The sequence below is a fragment of the Puntigrus tetrazona genome, chromosome 8, assembly GCF_018831695.1.
Source record: "Puntigrus tetrazona isolate hp1 chromosome 8, ASM1883169v1, whole genome shotgun sequence".
In the NCBI taxonomy this organism is placed as follows: domain Eukaryota; kingdom Metazoa; phylum Chordata; class Actinopteri; order Cypriniformes; family Cyprinidae; genus Puntigrus; species Puntigrus tetrazona.
In genome coordinates, this window is record NC_056706.1 from 19842400 (window position 1) to 19864190 (window position 21791).

The window sequence follows — 21791 nt, forward strand, 5'->3', positions numbered from 1 at the left end:
TATTTTTATATTTTTTTAAATATATTTAGTTCAAATAAATGCTGCTTTTTGAAAAATCCTGAGCAGCAAATCAACACATTAGAATGATTTCTGAAGGATCTGGTGAGTAAATAAATAAATACAATATTACCGACTTTAAAATGTTTGAACCGTAAGAGAAAGAAAAAAAACAAACAACAAATACAAAGAGCAAGCAAATACAACAAGAAACGTAATAGTACATAGTACTTGTTGACACAGGGTTTATTGATTAATTAGTATGATTTTTTTATGCTAATGACCCCTTGTTCAAAACACGCTCTTATAACTTCTGATAAAGAAAGAGACTTACTGCAAATCAGTGGATGTACATTAGTGACCCACATTTGATTGCACTGCATCACAATATTAAAAGTTTTTTTTTTTTTTTTTTTTAAATAAACACACTTGTTCTGACAAACGAAAACCAACCAACAATTATTTTATTCTGAAACAAAAGCATCAGGTATGCCGCTCTTGATCCGGTTTAACTACTGGTCGTGAGAAACGTAATACCAGATCTTTTTTGGCGCAGCGGCCTTGTGAAAGTTTGCTTTTGTGGTGTGTGTTGTCAAAACACATGCTATCAGGACTTCTGCTGCGTACAAAGGCCACGGCGTGCACTTACAAATGATTAACCGATATCCAAAACTATCAAACAGAACTCTCTAAAACAGAGGTGCAAAATGACACAATCAGAGATTGAGGGTTTTATTGAGTTTCTGGGTGTGGTTGTCACCAGAAACCCACATTACAGCAAGCATGTCATAGCTGACAACTGTTTGAGCATGTGCAGGACAAAAAGTGCATGTCTGTAACTCATCCGAGACAGCAAACGTACAGTAAGAACCATTTGGAATAGCCATTACTAAAAAAAAAAATGCATTTAAAGCCACTATAAATCTCCAAATAAATGGCATGTTCACTATCTGCACAATGAGACATGCTTCAAATTGAAACCAGACAGAGTTTGAGCTTCCCTCAAAACTTTCTCAGTTCCCCCACAGGGCTGTCGCATCAATTCACGGGACCCAGAACATTTTTATGGGTGCACCACCTCCACCGAGACAAAAAAGTAGGTTATATCATAGTGGGCCCCTCGACAACGGTCCCGGTTGTCCCCTCTTGCTGCGGTGGAGATGCGTGTTTATCCCTCCTTATACTGTAAATGTGCCATTTATTGAGGTGAAGTCGACAGAAAGTATCGAAGCATGCATAGAACGAACTTTCCATCCATCCATCCTCAACTCCCCCGCTCACGACTCAACTATGATTACAATCTTGCTAAACAGGCTTCAGATGGAGCAGTGAAAACAGTCGACACAGCATCATTACATTACAGCGCAGAGAACAGAGCTCGGCGCTAGGCTCACATTACCACATTTCTTCTCCCCCCGCAAACTAGACTGTCACTGCTTGGTAAGTTTGAGGAAGATGCCTGAAAAGTCTGGACTTACCTCAAGAGCAAACAAAGACAAATTCCTATCCAACTAGTTCAACGCTTGTTGGAACAACAACAGAGCCTACGGTGACAACTGCACACACACACACACACACACACCTCTCTGTTGAGTCTTGACGAGACATAAGAAAGTTGAGTTTCAGTCTGAAAGGTGTGAGTTCAGACTGCGTTGTATTGGTTGACAGCAGAAAAGGGGTGTGGCAACTTATTTCTTGACATTTGTTATTGGTTGAGCAAGGAGGAGGCAGGGTCATGGGTGTGTAAAAGAGGGAGAAGGGTGCAGAAATTATAAGCAGAAATGATAATCCTTTTCTAGAAATGAAGACCAAGTGAGAAAATAAAATACAAGGGATAAAAAAAAAAGAAGGAAAAGAAAAGAAAGAAAAAAAAGGAAAGATAAAATTTTGGGCCACCAGCCATGTTATGACTCGTTTAGGCATCTAACAAAGACCACAGAGAAAAAAAACTAAACGAAACAGAATGTACATGACATCACATTACAGAATCTCACAGCTGTATGGAAATATGTTCATGCAAAAATCTGAACAGAAGTCAAAAAAAAAAACAAAAAAACACTAGGCCAGTTACATTTAAGTTTTTGCAAACTATTATTTTAGGGATTTTAACTACATTTAGATTAAAAATACATCCTGAAAGTTAGTCAACTAAATTCTATTTATTTAAATGTAGCTAAAATAAATTGATAGCAACCACATACCTTTATAAAATGTAGTAAATTTAAAGAATCCTTTTTGTTTTACTTGCATTAATTAGTTTTTCTAATTTATATAGTTCAATTAATCATGTCACCAGACCTTTTGGGAAAAAATATAATGCTCAATTATTTACTCAATTATTAATTATGTAAAATTAAGTAATCAAATAAGGTAAATTATTTCTATTTTGGAACTTTTCTTAAATACTGAATGTAATTTGCGTATACATTCAGAAATGTCTTTAGCAGCAGCTTCTGTTGAAATGAGTACCTGCGCCGAGGGGAGATGGGCATCTCTCGTTCGATGGGGCTGTGTGGAGAGTATCGTCCAGGTGGAGTCGGAGTCCGACTGGACACGGAGTTACTGCGGAAATCCACGGAAGAGATCTCCTACAAAACACAAAAAACACAGCACATCAGCTTCAGAGTGGCAGAATAAGAGCCTGCAGTGGTAGCTCTATCAGCCCCAAGTAGGCTATATATCTGAGCGTGTGTGTGCTCAGCAGATGTCTGAAAAATCCCAGGATCTTCCCACTGTCTCATGCCCCACGCTGAGGCACCTGCAGTTGCTTAGAGATGTCTGGGCTTGAGCAACCTTGGGTTTGTGCGCGAGCACAGTCCAAAGGCCAGAAATACTGCCATCCTTGACTTTTTTTTTAAATAACTCAAAATACAAATTACCAAGATATTTGGAGTGTAGTGGGTAACCAGCACTAGAAAGTAGATTTAATCAATCATTCAGCAGGACAAATGATTAAAGAAAACAAAAAAAAAAAAAAAAAAAAAACAGGAGTGGTTGAAAAAGTTCTAGACTGTTTTTGAGTGGCCAGAAATCAATCCTGATCTATACAGCATTGAAAATCAATAGAGAATATTCCAGCAGGGTGACAGTTTGGACATCGAGGAAATTTCTTCTGTATTGTGACAGAGAACACTTTTTTTTTTTTACTTTTCATGCCTTCTCTGTATACCATTAAACAAATTACATGTTTATAGCATTTAGTGTTTGTTAATGACATTTAATTTTTTTTTTTTACAATGCAATTTTGACCTGTGTGATGTACAGTTTGTACTGTATGCATTTACGGTCTGTGACGATCCAAAGATAAAAAAAAGAAAGAAATGTAAATCAGTAACATGCATTAATAAAAGAGATGAATTTTCACATCAGGTCAACTTTAATACAAATTATACATTAAATTGTGAGCTCAGCTTTACAGGTGCCATTACCAGCATATAATCAATTTATTTCAGAAGCAATGTTAGCAAATCTGTAATATTTAACTATTACAATAACAATTCACTTTTAATACCAAACACATCACCAAAAGTCTAGAATCACACAAATCATAACAAAATCCACAATTCCAATACATTATCCATTTTCAAAAGTGCTACTAATAGGAAAATAAGCAGATCCCACAGATATGAAAAACAATTTTTACTTGTAAAGAATGTTCTGGAAAATTTGGCATTAGCCGATAAGAGAAAAATAAAGGAACACAAGGGTCAAAAACAACAGAAACACATTCAGATCTGAGAGAGACTTTGTACAGACAAATTCCCCTGGATTCCCTCACGTAACGTGGCTTGACTTCCAAAAATAATACGCGTGGACGAAGACAAGGAGACAAAGACAACAGGGAGGAGAAAGTGATCGTCAGATGCTTAGACTATGAGACACACTCTTAACACCTCACGGCTTTCCTCATACATCAGGACATAAGTAGATGAAAAACCGCTTCTTAATTCTGACTAAAGCTGCAAGTATGCGGATCTGTCATCATCTCAGCTGCTTTGAGGGTCCAGATTAACTCTGACTGTGATCTTAGCAGGATTCTTGGCCACAGAGACCCTGAATACAATCGATTTCACATTCATTCTACATTTACACGAGGAGCAGCTGTGCGGAGAGCGTTTCGAGCTGGTCTTGGGAGTTCCTGAAGACCGTGCATATCTGCTCGAGCTGCTGGGAAAGAGATGAGAGTGACGGAGAAGGCATGCTAGCAGATGTTTGGCCCTAATGCTGATGAATGTTGTCCTGGGCAGCTCTTCTGACACCAGCTGAACTAAATAGAGGAGTCTGTTCCCAGGCCAGCTCTAAATGACAACTTCCACCTGGGGCTTTTTGGCTCCAATCAATCAAATTTCACAAAAGTTCAGCCAAGAGCATTTCCGCCCACTTGAAGCAATTATCAGCTGCTGTGATGATCAGTTTCTCTGCTGGAAAAAGTTTGGTGGTAAACACTTAAACAAACCTCAAATTCACATTCAAATGTTCCTTAAACACAATCAGAAGAAGTGCGGTAAGCTGTGCCACTTTCTGTCAGCTCTCGTCAAGTCATGGGGAAAGTTGTATTTTTAGAATTAGAGTTATTAATCAATGCATTAATCCACAACACCAGTCTAAAATGTTATTTGCAGCTGATTTTTGCATTTCCATATTTACCCAGAAAAAAACCCATTATATTTCAATATGGCGAAACAACTTAAAACGTTTTAGGATTATTATTGTTCTTATTGTATCTTTTACTTTTCGTTTTTGTTCTGAATATCAAAATAAATTTAAATGATTTGTCGTGAAAAATGTAAATGCAAATTTTCTTTTAATAATGCAGTTTTGACAAGGTATGACTTTGTGTACAGTACTACTACAGAACTATTTCCACTAATTCTATAAATAAAAAAAAAAAAGTCATTGAAGAAACAAGACATTTTCGATGTTGTTTAGATTAATGTATTTTTAAATGTGTTTTTCATTTGTACAATGATTATTTTTACATGTACATTAAAAAAACAACAACTAAGAATGTTATGTAAGAATATATATATATATATATATATATATATATATATATATATATATATATATATATATATATATATATATATATATATATATATATATATATATATATATATATATATATTTTTTTTTTTTTTTTTTTTTTTTTTTGTGTTGAGCCCTTTCCAAATGTTAATGACAAACTGTGTAACTTATTTCTTTTACAAAGAGGAGGAGACGATAGGAAAGAGGGGAGGCCGAGAGGAGTATATTAAGAATCCAGCCACACGGGGGAGTCATACACAAGGTAAACATCAGTCTTATGAAGCGGAACACAATGCTGACATCCTTTTATGTTTCCTAAAGAACTGTCATGGTTTTTTTTTATGAGTAACGCACTCATTGCTCTACATTTTTTTCAGTTTATTTGAATAGCTTAAGAAGGAAATGGCCCATTCTCCCTTGATCCAAACAAAAGAGTCCTGCAGTCTAAACTTGTGCTGGATGGCAGTGGTGGCATCCAGGCTTTCAAAAATACTTCATGGAAAAGTTTACAAGTACTTGCGTTTATAAGTCCATAGTTTGGCAAAAACGTTCACACAGTGCTGCTTTCTACTCAGGATATTGTCATTTTAGTGTTAATTTTAGTGTTTGCATATAAGTCTTAATTGGTCCAACGAGCAAATACAATACACACCTGTGTATTTATCTATTAATAATAACAATATATTTAATGATTAACATTACCATATTTATATAGATAGAGATTCACACTGAAATTAGGATTTAAACCACATCTAGTGCAACCATCGAGATCACAGAAACAATACCAGTGCCAATACCAGAAACAGTCCAATTCCTAATATTACTGCTCATCAGCCCTATCCCTTTCTTTCATTCTCTTTACATAATTTCAAATTCGCCATCTGTGATTAGTTAGCAATCAGCTTAACCATATTCAATTGACCAAATCTACCCTCAATCAAATGAGCTGAAATCAAACGAACCAATATTGCCGTTTTTTAACACAAACTGACAAGCCTGGCGTTCAGAAAGGGAGTTTCCCCTCAAACACACACACACCCAGGCACAAATCTCTGGGCATGGACAGTGCCAAGAGCTTCTCCATCACAAACAGCACAGGCCAAGTTTAAACTAGTCCAGTGTGTTGAAGTAGGACTGCAATGAGGAAATGGACAAAGTTTAACACTCAAGTTAGAAGAAGTGGTGCTCATGGCGAAACACGCCACCATGATGCTAGAGGGGTTGCCAGGGTGTTGCTATGCATTCAAGCAGTTATGAATGGTTTGTTATGTTGCAGCAACATATGCTGGAGGTTTTCAGACTGTTCATAGGCCCTTCTATTGCCTAGATATAGCCCTTTATTTAATACACAATGGATATTTGAAAATGTGCACAGTGGAACACAGCTCAAAGTGAATGATTTTTTTTTTTTTTTTTAAATCTGTATAAAGTTATTGTCTCTCAAAAGAAAGTCAACTCATTACAAACATGTACCCCAATACGCTTGATGTTGACGTCAACATGAAAACATTAGCATATTGCCCGTCCACTTGTTGGTCTTTTTGCATTGGTCTGAATGAAAATGCAAATGCATTTTTGCCACTAGGTGCCGCTTTTTAAACAAACAGTTAAGGACAAGAAACAATGTGAAATAAAAGTAACAAATTGTGAAAAAAAAACACTTTAAAAAAAAGGTATCAAAACAGCACAACTTAATCTTAAAATAAAAAAAAAATTAACACCATAATTTTATATAATAAACAGTCTAATCTGTCGCACCACAAGTTCATAATGAACAATTTTTCTTATAATAATAATAACAAAGGTTTTTCACTGATTTACTGTAATCTTTGATCCGTCACACCAAAAATAAAAAATAAAAAAACATTTTAAATACAAAGTTCTGTCATGAAACTCTACGCAGTGCAGGATCTAACTAAATCTGACTGAGCGCTCTAAAACAGGGAACCTTTAATATATTGCAAAATAGGTACAAAAACAGTCCTTAGGGAACGCAGTGAAAATCCAGTGATGGGACACTTCACACACATGCCTGATTGATGGAGGAATGCTGAAAAAATAACTTGGATCTGGCGAAAAGAGGAAGAATTTTCCAGGCCTTAGGTAAATGTAGATGACAAGATTGCCCCCCAAACACAGTGTTAGACAAATGAGCCTGCAGCCCTAACTGGCAAAACTTCTAGACGCAGTACCCATCAACAGCACGCAGTTAAGATCTAGACAAGCTCGCCAGGAATGCCGTCGAACCCAAACAAGAGCAAAAAGAGAGAAACAAACAGTCTCAGACATGTGGGCTAAAGGAAGAGAAGGTAAACGGCTTCTGCCATTGCATTAATTCACTTGTAATCGACCTTGTCTGTCCGGTGACCATTAAAACGCAGTGTAAACCCAAACAGGTCAATCGCTTTTGTGCTTGACCATTTATAGTGTTGGTGAAGTGTTGTTTTACTGGGGAAGGGGTGCATTCCCATCTTGCCCTGTGTGTGTTGAGGATGCAAGCTGTGTTTGTGTTGGACTGAGCTTATGAGAAGGAAAGGAAAGGAAGTCGATGTGCAATCACAGGCTTTTCCTCAAAGCCCAAACACACTCAAGTCTTTCCCCTGGCTGGCACAGGTCACTGCGGCTGATTAGCTTTCATCCGTACCATAATCAAGACCTCTAAACATCCTCGGGACAGCCCTGCGCATGCAAACATTCACACGCACCAGACTATCTACAAGACCGCGGGCGGCGCTTTGGATGTAGAAGTGATGAACGCACAGTTTGGCTGCATGAATATTAATAAGGTCATGCACAAGTAATTTAACAAAATTGAACTTTCCAAAAATCATGTAGGCAACCAGGATAACCTATAAACCTTAAGCAGTTTTTAACCTTTTATTCATGAAGTGAAGAATTTAACGCGTGTCATTTTTCATTTAGTTCAGTTTTGTTACTGTTACTATGTGACTGTAGTAACCAATGCCTTAAATGAAGAAATTAAGCAGTATACCTAAAAATATCTGTGGTAACTACGGTGATTTGATTAAAACTATGGTTACTGTACTAATTTATCTTGTTAATTTAAAGAACATGTAGGCGTGAAGGTGACTACGATAGCGTGTCTCTTCTGATAAAATCATTTGAGCTCAACGTTTAGTCCTTTTTTATCTGTTTTACTTAGTCCTGCTATCAGCAGTGCATTATGGGAGCTGCAGGGCTTCAATGTAGACACAAAGTTTTACACAATGTTGGTTTGTTAACTTTGGATAATTTCACTGTGCTATTAATTTCATGATTAAAACATTCTTTCCTCTTAAGATCAGCGCAGAAAATCCAATTAAAAAGCTATAATACTAAATATAATGGCATAACTAATTGAAAAATAACTAAATTAAAAAATGCTTTCATATTTTTAATTATTTATTTTTAGTTCATTACTAATGTAATTATTATAGATATAGAAAATTTATTTACATCAGGGCATTTCTTTCAAGGAGGCAAGGGAAGCACTGCCAAAACTGATTTTGTGTATATAGAAAACAACTCCAATATTAAGTCTATAAATCACTTGCTTTTCCTAAAGAAACTGCAACACCAGTCGGTAAAGTCACAGCAGGAGTTCCCTGAACCCATTGAGTTTTAACAGAATATAATACCTGAATGATAAAACTAAAATAATCGCTGAATATAAAGTAAAACAATATATTTCTTGTTTAAATGGTTACTGCCTTGAGTTCTTTTGGAATAAATGTAAAGTGCTTAAAAATACTACGCTTTCATAAATAGAATTTTCATTAAATTAAATGTAAAAATAAAACACTTAATTTGTCTGATAGTCTAAGTAATATTTATTTAAACGTGACTGGTTACGTACAGGTCCTATTTTAGGCTTAACAAGCTCAAATCTTTATTGTTCGTGAGTGGTCCATCTCCCCCTTCTTATACAGTCTCTGCTTTTTCCATTCAAAAATGTGCACACAATTGCCTGTGATGGTTTCATTACCCAAAGCTACTCACTGTGTGAGTGTTTTTTTAATAGTGACGTGCCACGGGTTTGTTAAGGATAATAATGTAAAAACCACACTCATAGTGCCAGGGATTTTGATTCAGCACCCTCATGGCACACATGTGTTCGTGATGACTCCCTCCCATACACAAGCCATAACGGTTCACTTTAGGGCTTCTTGCCACATGATTCATCTTGGTGTGTTGCATATGGCATGAATATGTATCAGAGGACGCTGTGCAGCACATGCGGGGGAAAAATAAACACTGAGCACTTTAAGTTTGGGCACAAAGGTCCAACGCATTCGCTGCAGCCAAACCTTGAGCAGAGCTCTGTGGAGATGTAGAGAGCTCGGTCTAAGATGTGAAGATCTCTTGCTGTGATCATGATTTGTAGATGTAGTAACCTTTTCATTTCATTTTGAAATATTGAACGGTTTGATTGAAGCAACGCATGGTGAGAGTTTCATAAAAGCTAGAACCTACAGACTTTGCTTCGCCCGCCCGGATCTGCATCACGCTGATCTGAAAAACATGAAAATGAGGAAAACAAGGCCTTTGAGAGCGTGACATCACCACCGGCTGCAAGTAACATTCGTTTACCTCGGGGAAAGATCACCGCAAGATGAATGGAGAAACGGATCCTGACATAAAGAGGACTTCAGCGTTTATTAATCTGTGCTCGCTGTGGGAACAGGAATATCCTCTACTGACAATGATTAGCAGGGAAAATATATTCATAAATCATTGGTCAAAAACAAATGGGAAAATGGGAGCTAGGAGATTTCCTGGTTATTTCATTGATCCACCTCTTCTGGAAATGTATTATATTTGCTTGTGTCCTCAGATCATCCTGATGTAATGTTTTCAGAAAACATCAGTCTAGAAAAAAATAGTCGCTAGATCGATGGTTTTGTACAACTTTGTACTCATAGGGTTCATACTGGTAGTTTAAAGATGGATATTAGTTCCTGAATGGTACATATTAGTGTACATTATGAAAATGTACCACAGATTTCATATCTTTTTTTTCCTGAAAACATGGGGGCTCCAAAAATCTTAAGGTTCATCATCTCAAGATGATAAAATTAGATGAAGCGAACTAAAACAACTAAATTTCTCCCTTTAAAAATCTTTAAAATATTTTATCAGCTAAAAATAAATACAAATCTTTTTCCTTTATCCATTATATTAATTAATTTTTATGAATTGTCCTGGTTAAAAAAAAAGTGGAAACCATAAAGAACATTTAATTTGTAAAACATCTGCAGTCCTCTGCCATTTAACTTACAGAAAACACTTCAATATCATTATGGACAATGGGAAGTCAAAACCAGTGGCATGATATGGAGATGGTAAGCTTGCCAGAAAATTTCAAAATAACCAAAATAGATTTTCATTCCCTTCTATTTCTATTATGATTCAGACCATCAATAGGCAGATACGAAACATGTGACTGATCTCATTCAGATGTGTACGATTTGCATGCGAGTGTGCCGTACAGACCCGCACATTTACTAAAAGTACATCAGACACAGACGTTCAGCATGTGCAGACAAACAAAGCAGGCAAAGTCTAAGCATGTGTTAGTGTGTCGCTGCTGCAGACACCGTGACATGGTCCTGACCCAACAGAGTCACAACATAATGTTATTGTGTGTAATCATGTAAAGGCAACTACGCAGCTGAAAGGAACATGTGTGTTAACTCAAACCTAAACCAAAAGTACAACAAATAACCAAAAGGAAATGCCTCATACATCTACAACAAACAACACGCAGACACGGTTTGCATATTTAGCCGAATCTGGGATGGTATGTTATTGATTAGTTGACCTCAAGGCTATACACTACATTTTAAAAAGTTTCAATATATATTAAATGTGTTAATGCAACCTCAATTTTAAAAAGTAATAAATAAAAAATAAACCGCTTTGTCATTAATGCAGAGAAATATCTTTGAATATGGTTTGAACTGAGTGTCCTTGGAGTCAGAAAGGTTGAGAGGTTTTTGGTAAAAGCAAAGTGAGCCTGTGCAGACCTGGGCCAGTTTTCACCAGAGTAAAATGTGGCAGATACCATGTTCAACATCAGGTGCTGAATTAAGCACAGGCCGCTCTGTAAGCTAAGTTTTTCCCTATTGTGAAGCTTGTTTTACTGTCTCCGCATTCAGAAATAAATAGCGCCGGCTGTAAACGAGGTAAACCGTGACGTTTGCGATTATGTGGCCAAAAACCGTTACACGGAAAATCGTCAGGAGAACAATGCCAAGGGCATATTTTCAGCTCCCCTGAGAACGCCACAAGGAATTCAGGTTGTTCTTGGGCATGGTGGTCATAACCAGCGCTACCTAATAAAGTAGCCTCAGAGTGCATAGCATGCTGGACAATACGAGCACACACTTCTGTGCTAATGAAGAGTGTGAAAGCGGTCCAACTGTGGCCGGGAATCAAACTCATTAGGCATCTGGTATTCATTAAGACCTTGTTAAAGCTGTGAACCTCATCATGAAGATTATTACAGTCCAAAACCCCCGTCTCACATCTGAATCTAACCCCAGAAAGCGGGAAACTGAGTGACTAAAACACTCACCGCTACTTACCATGTTTGACTGTCCTCTCAGGTGAGAAGTTAATCTTATATCTAGCAATTGTTCTTGTTTTAAGGGCTCTTTTGCGTATGAAATGCTTCACATGCGAGGCATAGAAGCTTGAAGCGTGTTTAATGTCAGTTCAGTGTCTGACACGTACATTAAAGTGTACGTTCAGAACAGAGGGACCTGAAATGGGTCTGAATTTTGAAATAATACACATTTTGAAAGATATAAATTGTAATTCACCATTAACCCGGTGAAAAGAGGGCATGCGTCCAAACAGAGGCAAGATCTGATATGTGGTCTACTGCGGCATGAAGGATGAGGAGGAAAAAAAACGACTGAAGAAAAACAACAAGCCACTGAATTAAAGCTGAAAGTCCGTCTCAACGGCTGAGAGAGGCTCTGCATCACTCATGCTAATAGAGATAATCAGCTCCATCTAAAGCACCGTCAGCCCTGCTGCCTGACAGAGAAGATGGAGTTTATGGAGTAATCAGTGAGCTTAATAAACCACTGCTTGATAGGAGCCACCTGGATGAACTGTCTCCTGTTCTCTACTTCTGGTCTCGGCATCACTTTCTTTATTTTCCTTTGTGTGTCTCTCGACCTCTTCTTTCCTTCAGAAAGTCTCTGACACATTAAAAGGATAATCATTCTATTAATTACTCAACCTGTATCTGTGCGATACTCGCCAAAATGGAGGAGACGAATCGCTGAATGAATTAGTTATTTTTGTTTTCTTTGTGCACAAAAAAAATATTCTTGTGGTTTTGTTAAAATTACGGTTGAACCATTGATGTCACATAGATTATTTTAACAATGTTCTTACTTCTAAGTCTTCAGTGTGTAGGGATCCTTGCTGTCTATGGAGGGTTAGAGATGCATGAAAAATATCTTAATTTGTGTTCTGAAGATGAACAAAGGTCTTGAAGGTTTGGAACGACATGAGGATCGATTTTCATTTTTGGGTGAACTGTTTCTAAGGAAGCTGTCAGGTGGGCCTTATGCCATCACAAATACTTTTTTCCAAGCAATAAACCTTTGTCCTTATTCTCTTCCATTCTGATTCCGTTAAGATTTACTGATGAGGTTTCTAAATGTCATTATAATCATTTTATTGTCATTCTGACTGAAGGTGGCCTGTTCTTGTTGGTCACAACCCGAACAAGCTGCTTGTGCTTTACCGAAAGCATTTTTTAATAAAAGTGCTATTTATACTGTGCTGGAAAGGATATTAAAAAAAACTGTATTGAAGTCATAAAGATTGTTCTCAAACATTTAGCATAATTAGACAAACTTACAGCTTCATTAAGGGAGAGTATACTAGATTAGATGTGCACAAGTGTGGATACGGATAATCAGCAGCAACATTTCAGATCATTCTTATGCCAAAAATTAAGTAATGCAATTATATATGGTTTTGTCTTTGTAAATGACACACAATTAAAAAAGTAATGCCAGTGATTTTTTTTTTTTTTTTTTTTTTTTTCAAATTTCATTTCGGTTAAATAATATTTGGAGTCTGATGTGAGCAAGAACAAGATTCTCGGTTACCTTGACACCTTGTAAAAAAAGTTGCCACTCTATTCAGGTCTATTCAGTAAAACGACAATAAAAATCAACAGTACACTTTTGTACAGGACCAAGCTGCCCTATAAACCCTGGCAGGTTTGGGTCTTTTAAGATCAGTTGCCTTGGGAAGGTACGGTGATTTTGAAATTGTGATAAACCTCTATAATTATCAATAGCAACTGAAACGCTAGCCAAGTTCAACACAGAGCCCCATGTTTTCAAGTCCAACCTGAAATAGCACTTTGTCCCTCTGGAGCGTCTGAGGAAGTGAGAAAAAGGAAGAGAGGTGGGAGGGCAACACAAAGCAAGCCAAAAATGATTTTAGTCTTCTTAAATCTTCCACGAGGAGAAGTCTAAGAAAGAGAGGAAGCTGATGGGAAAGAGACTTGTTTTGAGGCTGGAACAGCAACTGATGGGCCGTGCGCTGCGGGCCAAGCCTTTATTTGTGTTCTGAGGCAGAGACCGCAAGAGAGCGCTCCAGTGAGCCACACCCCCGAGAGAGTGAACTCCAGCAGGCACAAACACGCATGCACTAAATACAGGAGAGCAGGGCCGCTCCACCCAGCTCCACTCATTGAGAGAGGGGGGAAAAATGAGAGATAAAAGAAAATGAGCAAGCCAGAATTCTGCCACTGAACCACACCGAGTGAAACAAATGAGAGACGAGGCTTTAACTGAGGAAATGAGCGTGATATGAATGCAAACGTCACATTCCCATTATATTCTCCTGATACTTTATGTTCGCGCCCTATTTTATGAAATAAGTCGAATCTGACTTAAAGATGCCCCAGATCAAAAATACACTGATGAGTGACATTAATATAGAAGAGACATCTTATTTAGAAATAATGTTTATATTCTTTAATGTTTGTAAATGCTTTATTTAGTATTTAAGATGTAGTTTAGTTCCCCTCACACCACAACAAGAGTGCAATATGGCAGATTAACTCCCTCTTCTAAATAAACCTAAACATTAATTAAACAAGGAGCATGTTGTTTATTGCTACATTTAACTTATTTATTGATGAGTGGTAGATCAGTGGTATTTTATAAATTCTCACACTCTTAAAAAGTAAGGTTCTTGGCATCTGTGGTCCAATGAAGAAACTTTAATATCCATGGTAGACTAAAAAGGTTCTTGACAGTGAAACAAGTAATAATAGATTGTTTAAAATGTTCTTTACGCTAAAGACACATCAAATAATTGATAAGTATAGTGTAAGACAGCAATCAAAAATCACCAAACATGCTAAAGCTCACTTTAAGAACTAAGTTTTTTAAGTTTTTACCGACGAGTTTAAAGCATGGTGGTTTATAAAACAGCGAATGGAAAGAGAAATTGTGATCTGTATTGCTCACTATATAAAGCATACAAACTTTATAAGACAAGCGTGCCGAAATGTACTCAACACACAATCTTCCAACATTCCATTTTGTCCGAAAAAAAATGTCATCTGGAAGCTAGTGACTCCATGGATGTGAAAGGTTCTTTACAATGGCAATAAAAAAAGCTGGCACCCATCTTAAAATATCACTGATGCATATATATACACATTTAAAAGGATGCTAAGATTAGGCAACTTTAGTGCAGTTAGTTTAAGGTTTTCTTTATATGGTAGCTTATATTGCTGCTATTCCTGAACGTAACTATACCTATTTTTAACCACATTAAATTAGCTTGCAGCTTGGAAAGCAGTTTGATAGAATCTTCCTAAATGCAGTTTGTGCACAGGTACCAGCTTGCTGCATTGATTATTTATATCTGAACCCTTAAGCCCTTTCACAGGATGCGGCCTGCCACTATGGCAACCCTCAGCAACCACAAAACGGTCATCACAGGCAACCCAGCTGGGCCATTGGGCACTAATAGCAATGGTGGAGGGTGTGATCCGTTGCCAAAGCCACTCTTAGGTTTGGCTGCACATCCCTCTCCCGAGAGCGGCACGATCACCATGGGCATATCCTAATGGACTGAACACACTTCTCTCCTCAATGTGTGTGTGCAGTAAACATGAATATTCCCAAATGATAGCTCTTCGGGAAGATGAGGGATAGTGTTAAGCTGAGGAGAGATGGTGGAAAGGACTTGACATGTGTTTTAAGATTTATATCTTACACAAATATGGTAAAATGTAGTCCAGACTACAACTGGTCACTATATTAATGTTCAAGGCCCTTTCTCTATTTTATACTAGAAAGAAAACTTGATATCCTTAAGTAAAACTGCCTGCTTTGCCTGTCCTTACAGTTACTGTATGATTACAGGTTAACCTCAAAATGTTATATAATCTGCAAAGGTTGACCAAACTTTAACTATGTTGCAAAACCTATTGAGCTAAAGTAAATCACTTCACAGTTCAAAAGAAAAATAAGCCTTTTCATCATCATTTAAAAAAATAAAAAAATAAAAAAACAGCAGGACTACAACAGCAGGCATAATGTAAAATCAGATAATCAATAAAATCAGAATGAATCTAAACAACTGGGGTGGGGTGATCTCAAAAACTGCTTACTGCTTTTGCAATTAAATGACATATTTCAAATCAGCAACCAATTCTGAAATTAACTGCAACCTGACAGTTTTTATTACGCTAAATTAGCATTTACAAAGAAAGCTTATTTAATCAAGTTCGATCAGTTAAGGCACAGACATCGAGCTTAACTGTGCTTGTGCACTGGCTGGTCTAGCCTCAGGTTTCTATGGGAATCGGAGCTTTCAACGGCCACTGAAGTGATGCAATGACTTTACCCATCAGCAATTGGCTCTTTCATTTAAGGCATTTCATTTCATTTACTATTTTACTATATTGTGTGTAGCAGTTTCTCTCATTCATAAGTATAAGAGGGAACCATCTTTGTATTTCTACAGTCTTTGATTCCATGTTCAAGAATCCATGATATGCATGAGGCCATTGTCTAAGGATGTATGATATATTAAATCTATTTTTACTACAGGGACGATGATTTACTACTTGAATCTGACGGACGCACAGCGAATGTAGTTTCAGGCAGCTCTTTGACCGCATTGCACTTCTATATGATTTCTCCAAATGGTTTCTATTATTTCAACGGTCTTCCAACAGCAAAATAACCAAAACGGCAGCTCATTTCCATGTTTAATTATGTACGGCAAGCACATACTCTCTATCTATATCTCTCCCACTCTCCCTCAGAGACGCACACACATTAACATACACGCTAATGTTGTTAGAGCTATTCTATTACAGCTATTATTTGTAACATCAACTTAAACAACTCACAAGCAAGGAAACAACAGCACTGTTTCACTATTAGCCAAACCATTCCCTCTCACACACACACACACACACACACACACACACAACTTAGTTATTAACTGCATTTGCATATCTGCTACCAACAGTTCAAGCCTTCGTTACTAGATCTAAAATTACGTTTTGGAATCAACAACGGAGGTGTTGGATATGATGCAAAATAAATAAATCTACTCACATTAGCATTTTAAGTACAAAAACTAGACAAATACCTTGAAATATCACCTGATCAATGTCTTGAGGTGTGACAACCGTAGTATAAGTGAAATAAACCACTTCATTAACCCTTAAATCATCATAATGCATAACGCTACTATGAATTCAAAAAAGCTATGATTCAGTTATATTATGCAGTGCAGGTTTGACATATGTGCTTTCATTTCATCAGGATTCAGGTATATTTACTGAATAAATCAGTTTGTCACTTGCATCAGACCCGACAGCCTTTTTTTAAAATGCAAGTAAAATACATATTAAGTTAGAATTATGGAGTACTTTCAACATTCAGTCTAAAACTCAGACCTACGCTACATCTACACAGCGCCGCTCTGCTCTTGTGGACAGTGCTGATCACTGTAACCTGGCAATATGGATGCCAAAATAAATACACAAAATGGGCCTAAAAGTGCTGTAGCTATTATATTCAAGCTCCTGGAAAAATTTTTGCAGCTAGCACAGGAAGTGGATTCAAAAGCACTTTGTGCAGTCTTTCAACAGAAACATGATCAGACTTCCTCCATCCTTAAAACCCTTCTTCTATGCGTCTCGCTCATGTCACTTTCTCATCGTCTATCACCCTCTCACAGAACGATGGAGGAGAGGAAAAGAGCGCTACAGAGAGAGAAGAGGAGGAGAGGAGACTGGTACAATGGCCGTCTCTGTGGCTGTACGGCTGCCAGGACGTGAGGAGGGAGGAGTGGAGGGTCTGACCAAACGAACAGCCCATCTCTACCAGGCTCAGCCATACAAGGACGGGCCTGTGCCTCAGAAGGGCGAGAAAACCAACACCACACACCTCGAACGCTCTGCATCAGAGCTCTTATTGTACACGCCACTTTTCCCAGGATACCCTACACCCCCTGAAGCGGGACTAATGGATATTCCTGCTATCTTTTCCTCCTTTAGCTCACTCTCTGGAGACTATACCTCTACCTGAACCACGCTTTATAAAGATCACAGAGGACCATTAGAGGAAAAAGACCCCCTGCGCAAAGCTCAACGGTGGCATAGATGTGTGTGTACGTGAGCATGAATGTGACGGACAGTGTTGCGGAGAAACTAACTAAAAGTAGAGACGGCACCAACCAAGAGGTTTTTCAGTTGTGAACTTTTCCTTTTTTACAGATTCTTAGGAAACTTTTTTTAAAACATATAAAGTTAATTTACAACACCATACTTTTTTACCTTACCTTTTTCCTTACCATACATTAAAATGATAAACCTCTGATCAACACACTTCAATCACTTGATTTGTAAAGTCATAGAAGGGTCACCTTGGATTTTCTTTCATTTGAAGGTATATGGGAAAGTTAAGTTATATTTGTTGTAGTTTCTGTTCACCATGATAGAAGTGTACATGGCTATGATGACTTTGGCTTACCTGTAAATGTAAAAAATGGGGCAATATTGGTCGCTAAGTTAAATGGCATGACATATGATGCGTCCCTAAATCTAGGGGTTTCAATTCCTTAATGATTCACTTTTAGTACATTTAGAATTGTTTATTAGCAACTGCATAAGTGAAATCCAACAATTTGTGTACTAAAAAAACATTTTTAAATAATTTATGACAATACATTGTTACATTAGCAATAACTAGTAGTGCAAGAAATAGTGTCAGAATTTAACATGATGCTTTATCTACTTAATAAAAATATATATATAAATATATAGTAATATTTTAAAAAAATAAATGTAATCTGTCATCATTTGCAAGTACGCCAATATCCCTTCAAATACAGCTGATTATTGCTATAATGCATTTAATATTAATGTTTTATTGTTTTTACTGTACTTTAGTTTGATGCAGTCACTTTAATGTTTTTAATTAAAACAACTCTTTGGTTACCGATATTAACTTTCACCAAAGGACTGAGGAATTTAGCTTCTAACTCGTCAAGCTATGGTTTCAAAGTGTCATGCACAGTGGTTTGCGTCCTTCCAAACAACACCTGATGAGTTCTGGGAACATGCATGTATTTGTAAGAAAAGAGAAAGAAAAGTCATTTTTAAGAACACATTGTGCTTTTCATTAATCTCTCCAGCCAAACCACACAAAAAGAAGCCATCAGGCCTCACAATTCCAGAATAAGCTGCGAGACAGTGGCACCACACACACACACACACCCTTAAGAAGACATCATGCCAAGACTCTCTATGTTAAGTGCTGGAGACAACTAAGAGTAAAAGAATGCAAGCGTTCCCTGAAGAAGAAGAGAGGAAGGAGCAGGACTGAAGGGATTCCAGTTTGAGGATGAAAAACGAGGAGAGAGCTTGAACGGATCTTAAAATTCCAGCACAAATATGCAGGGAAAGATCCTAACCCTCTCTGGCACCAAAGTGCCTTCTGGGATCTAAAAAAATACCACAATTATACCAGAGTCCCCCATAACAGACCCTCATGACAGACGAACATAAAAGGCTCTGAGGCCACTGACAGTAAAGAGCAAGCCGACTGTTTATGTGTATGTTTGTGTGTCCAGTGTTTCTGACCACAGACGTGGCAGCAAATCAACCCTACTGCTACACCTCATTGGCTGCTTCCTTGTTTCTGCCTTTCAGCATCATTTAATCCAGAACTTTCCCTTATATATCTAATCCATTGTTTGGCATGGCCAACTCCAGCCTTTCATCCCTGCACTAAAACAGTGCGCTGTTGCAAAACTATCTAAAAAACAGATGCTGCTGAACCCCGTAACATACATGTTAGTAGAAAGATCCTAAGAAGGAATAAAGAATGAGAAAAATGTTTTGATTGTGCAGAGAGAGATTAAGAACAGAAGGTGACGACCCTAATTTGGACTGGATTGGTGTCGGCAGTAAATTAACAGGGTTAACTGGATGGTTGGCTCAGATTTATTGGGAGGCCCAAAGCTGGATGCCTGCGGGTCAAAATAATGGCTGAGATATTTCATACTCTAAAAGTGCCATGCATGTAGGGTGTCTTGAACATGATGGCTATGGCTCCGTCTACACCACACTCTCCTTGTACACTGGTGGGTGTCTGTGAGAGAATGTATGATTAGGGCCTGTACAATAGGGCCAACAAAAATCGTACTGCAATTATTTTGTCATATAATGTGGTCTGAACTCTGAGACAAACATCCCATATTCTTGAAAAATAGGACAAAAAAACAGTATCATACTGAAAAAAGCTCAAACTACAAAAAAATTTTGCATTTTGTTTCCAAAGCAATGTGTTGCCTGCACTGCCATTAAAGTTACTTTTAATAAAAAAAACAACAACAAAGCAACACATGACAAGAAATAAAAATAAAAACAAGCCCAAGAAACAAGATAATCAAAAACATTACCAGACAATAAAAGAAGCAAATAAGACAACAAAAGAGATAAGACAACAGAATAAAAGGCAAAGGACAAGACGAAAAAACATTTTAAAAATGACATTGTTTTTGCATTTACATTCAGTGTTCCTGTACTAATGTCTGTACCAGACTCCGTGTCCAAGTCCAAACTCACAAGTCCTGGATCATATTTTCTAGTCCAGTCACAGACAGAATGTTCTGTCTTCCATGTCTTGTCCAGACTCCACACTGTTATCATTATGTTGTTGTTATGAAATACTTACAAAAACCTATTTGCCATTTTAGTTTTATTGTGATTAACTTCAAATGTTGTGTGTAGAAACACCTAAGGAAAAGCAGTAACACTTCAGTAAAGGTATTGAATCCCATTGGCCACTTATTAGTACTTATAAAAGAACCTATTGTGTTTTCTACATCCCTGATCCTACCCAATACCTAAATTTAACAACTACCTTAACTACTATTGATAAGCAGCAAATTGGATGTTTATTGAGTTAGACGTCAGGTAATGGTTTGTTAATTGCGAGAATTGGACCTTAAAAAACAAAAAGCAGATTCACTTTTAGCACAAACATGTGCTGAATGTCCTTCTGATATCTGAGAGTGACTAGAGTCCAGATGAAAACTCACATTGATTAGATGTCTTGGAAACATCCACGTTATCAGGGCTATAAAGGTCCAAATGAGATAATCTGTTGCTATAGCTAGTAAATTACAGAATTATCATTTTTGGATGAACTATTCCTCTCATTCTTTTCAAAGCATATTACGTCCGTACTGTGATTTTTTGTTGTTGATAAAGGCCAGTGCTCAGTGTCACCATCATCGTGCTGCTTCTCCCAGACCTCCCATGAGCTTCGGTCAGAAGCATTCAAACATTGGTCTTTAAAAGGACTGAGCGTTTCTGACAAGGGAATTGGGATGTTATTGAGTTTAATAAGCTGTGTCACGAATGTGTGTTTATTTAACATCCACAGCACTGATAAAATGACTGGAATGTCTTCAGCCATCAAAGGTCCCGTCTGTTTTTTCCTGCTCTGACATCTGCCTTGTAGAAACTTCTGTGGGACTGAGACTATTACTGAATAGCAGACATATCTCGCAATAACTTTCCCACAACTTCATCTGCTCAATTTTAGCTTTTGGGGCAGAATCTGGAGCACTTTCCCTTCAGATTATTGCCTGTTCTTCCCATTTTTTTTTTTCATCCCAGCGTGCTAAAGAGTCAGCAGAGAATAGCACTAATACATTCATTCCAGTACATAAGTCATGATAGCGAAGATGTCTTAATGACGCCAATAAACCCCATGGTAAAATAAACTACAAGAAAGGTCAAGCACACTGTTTCAATGATGTACTAAATTAACCACTTCCAGGTTGCATCTCATGAACGTCAGCACGGCGAGGTGACCTTTACAAAGTTTATATACTCACCGCCCGCTATGAAAATATTGGAAATGCTAACCCTTTTATTGCGAACGATATTAACGGATGGAAATCATAATCTCATTTCCTGAGAGTGCAATCCTGGAGCTCGTTGCGAAGAGGCATAGCAGTTCATTTGTGCCACTGAAAACCTGCTCTTCCCATGAAGTCATATATAGGCAGAGACTAAAGGGATTTATGAGCCACATCTCAGGAGCAGAGCAAAGCAATCCTCTTCCGTGGGAAGACTCGATGCAGCATGTACTAGGAGCACGAGCACACATGGAAGCTCCTCAGATGCATGAGGCAGAACTAACGTCAATGTTCCGCTGCAGATCCCATCAGCGCTG

The 21791-nt window shown here is 37.6% G+C and overlaps 1 protein-coding gene across 2 annotated transcripts in view; it reads right to left on the minus strand.

The window, feature by feature from the left end:
• pdlim2 (PDZ and LIM domain 2 (mystique)) overlaps positions 1-21791 on the minus strand; it is a 51317-nt gene that overhangs the window by 4138 nt on the left and 25388 nt on the right. For both annotated transcript variants that reach the window (XM_043246355.1, XM_043246356.1), the window contains exon 7: positions 2467-2585. In XM_043246355.1, coding sequence (XP_043102290.1) covers positions 2467-2585 — 119 coding nt within the window. The remainder of the gene's footprint in view (positions 1-2466; positions 2586-21791) is intronic.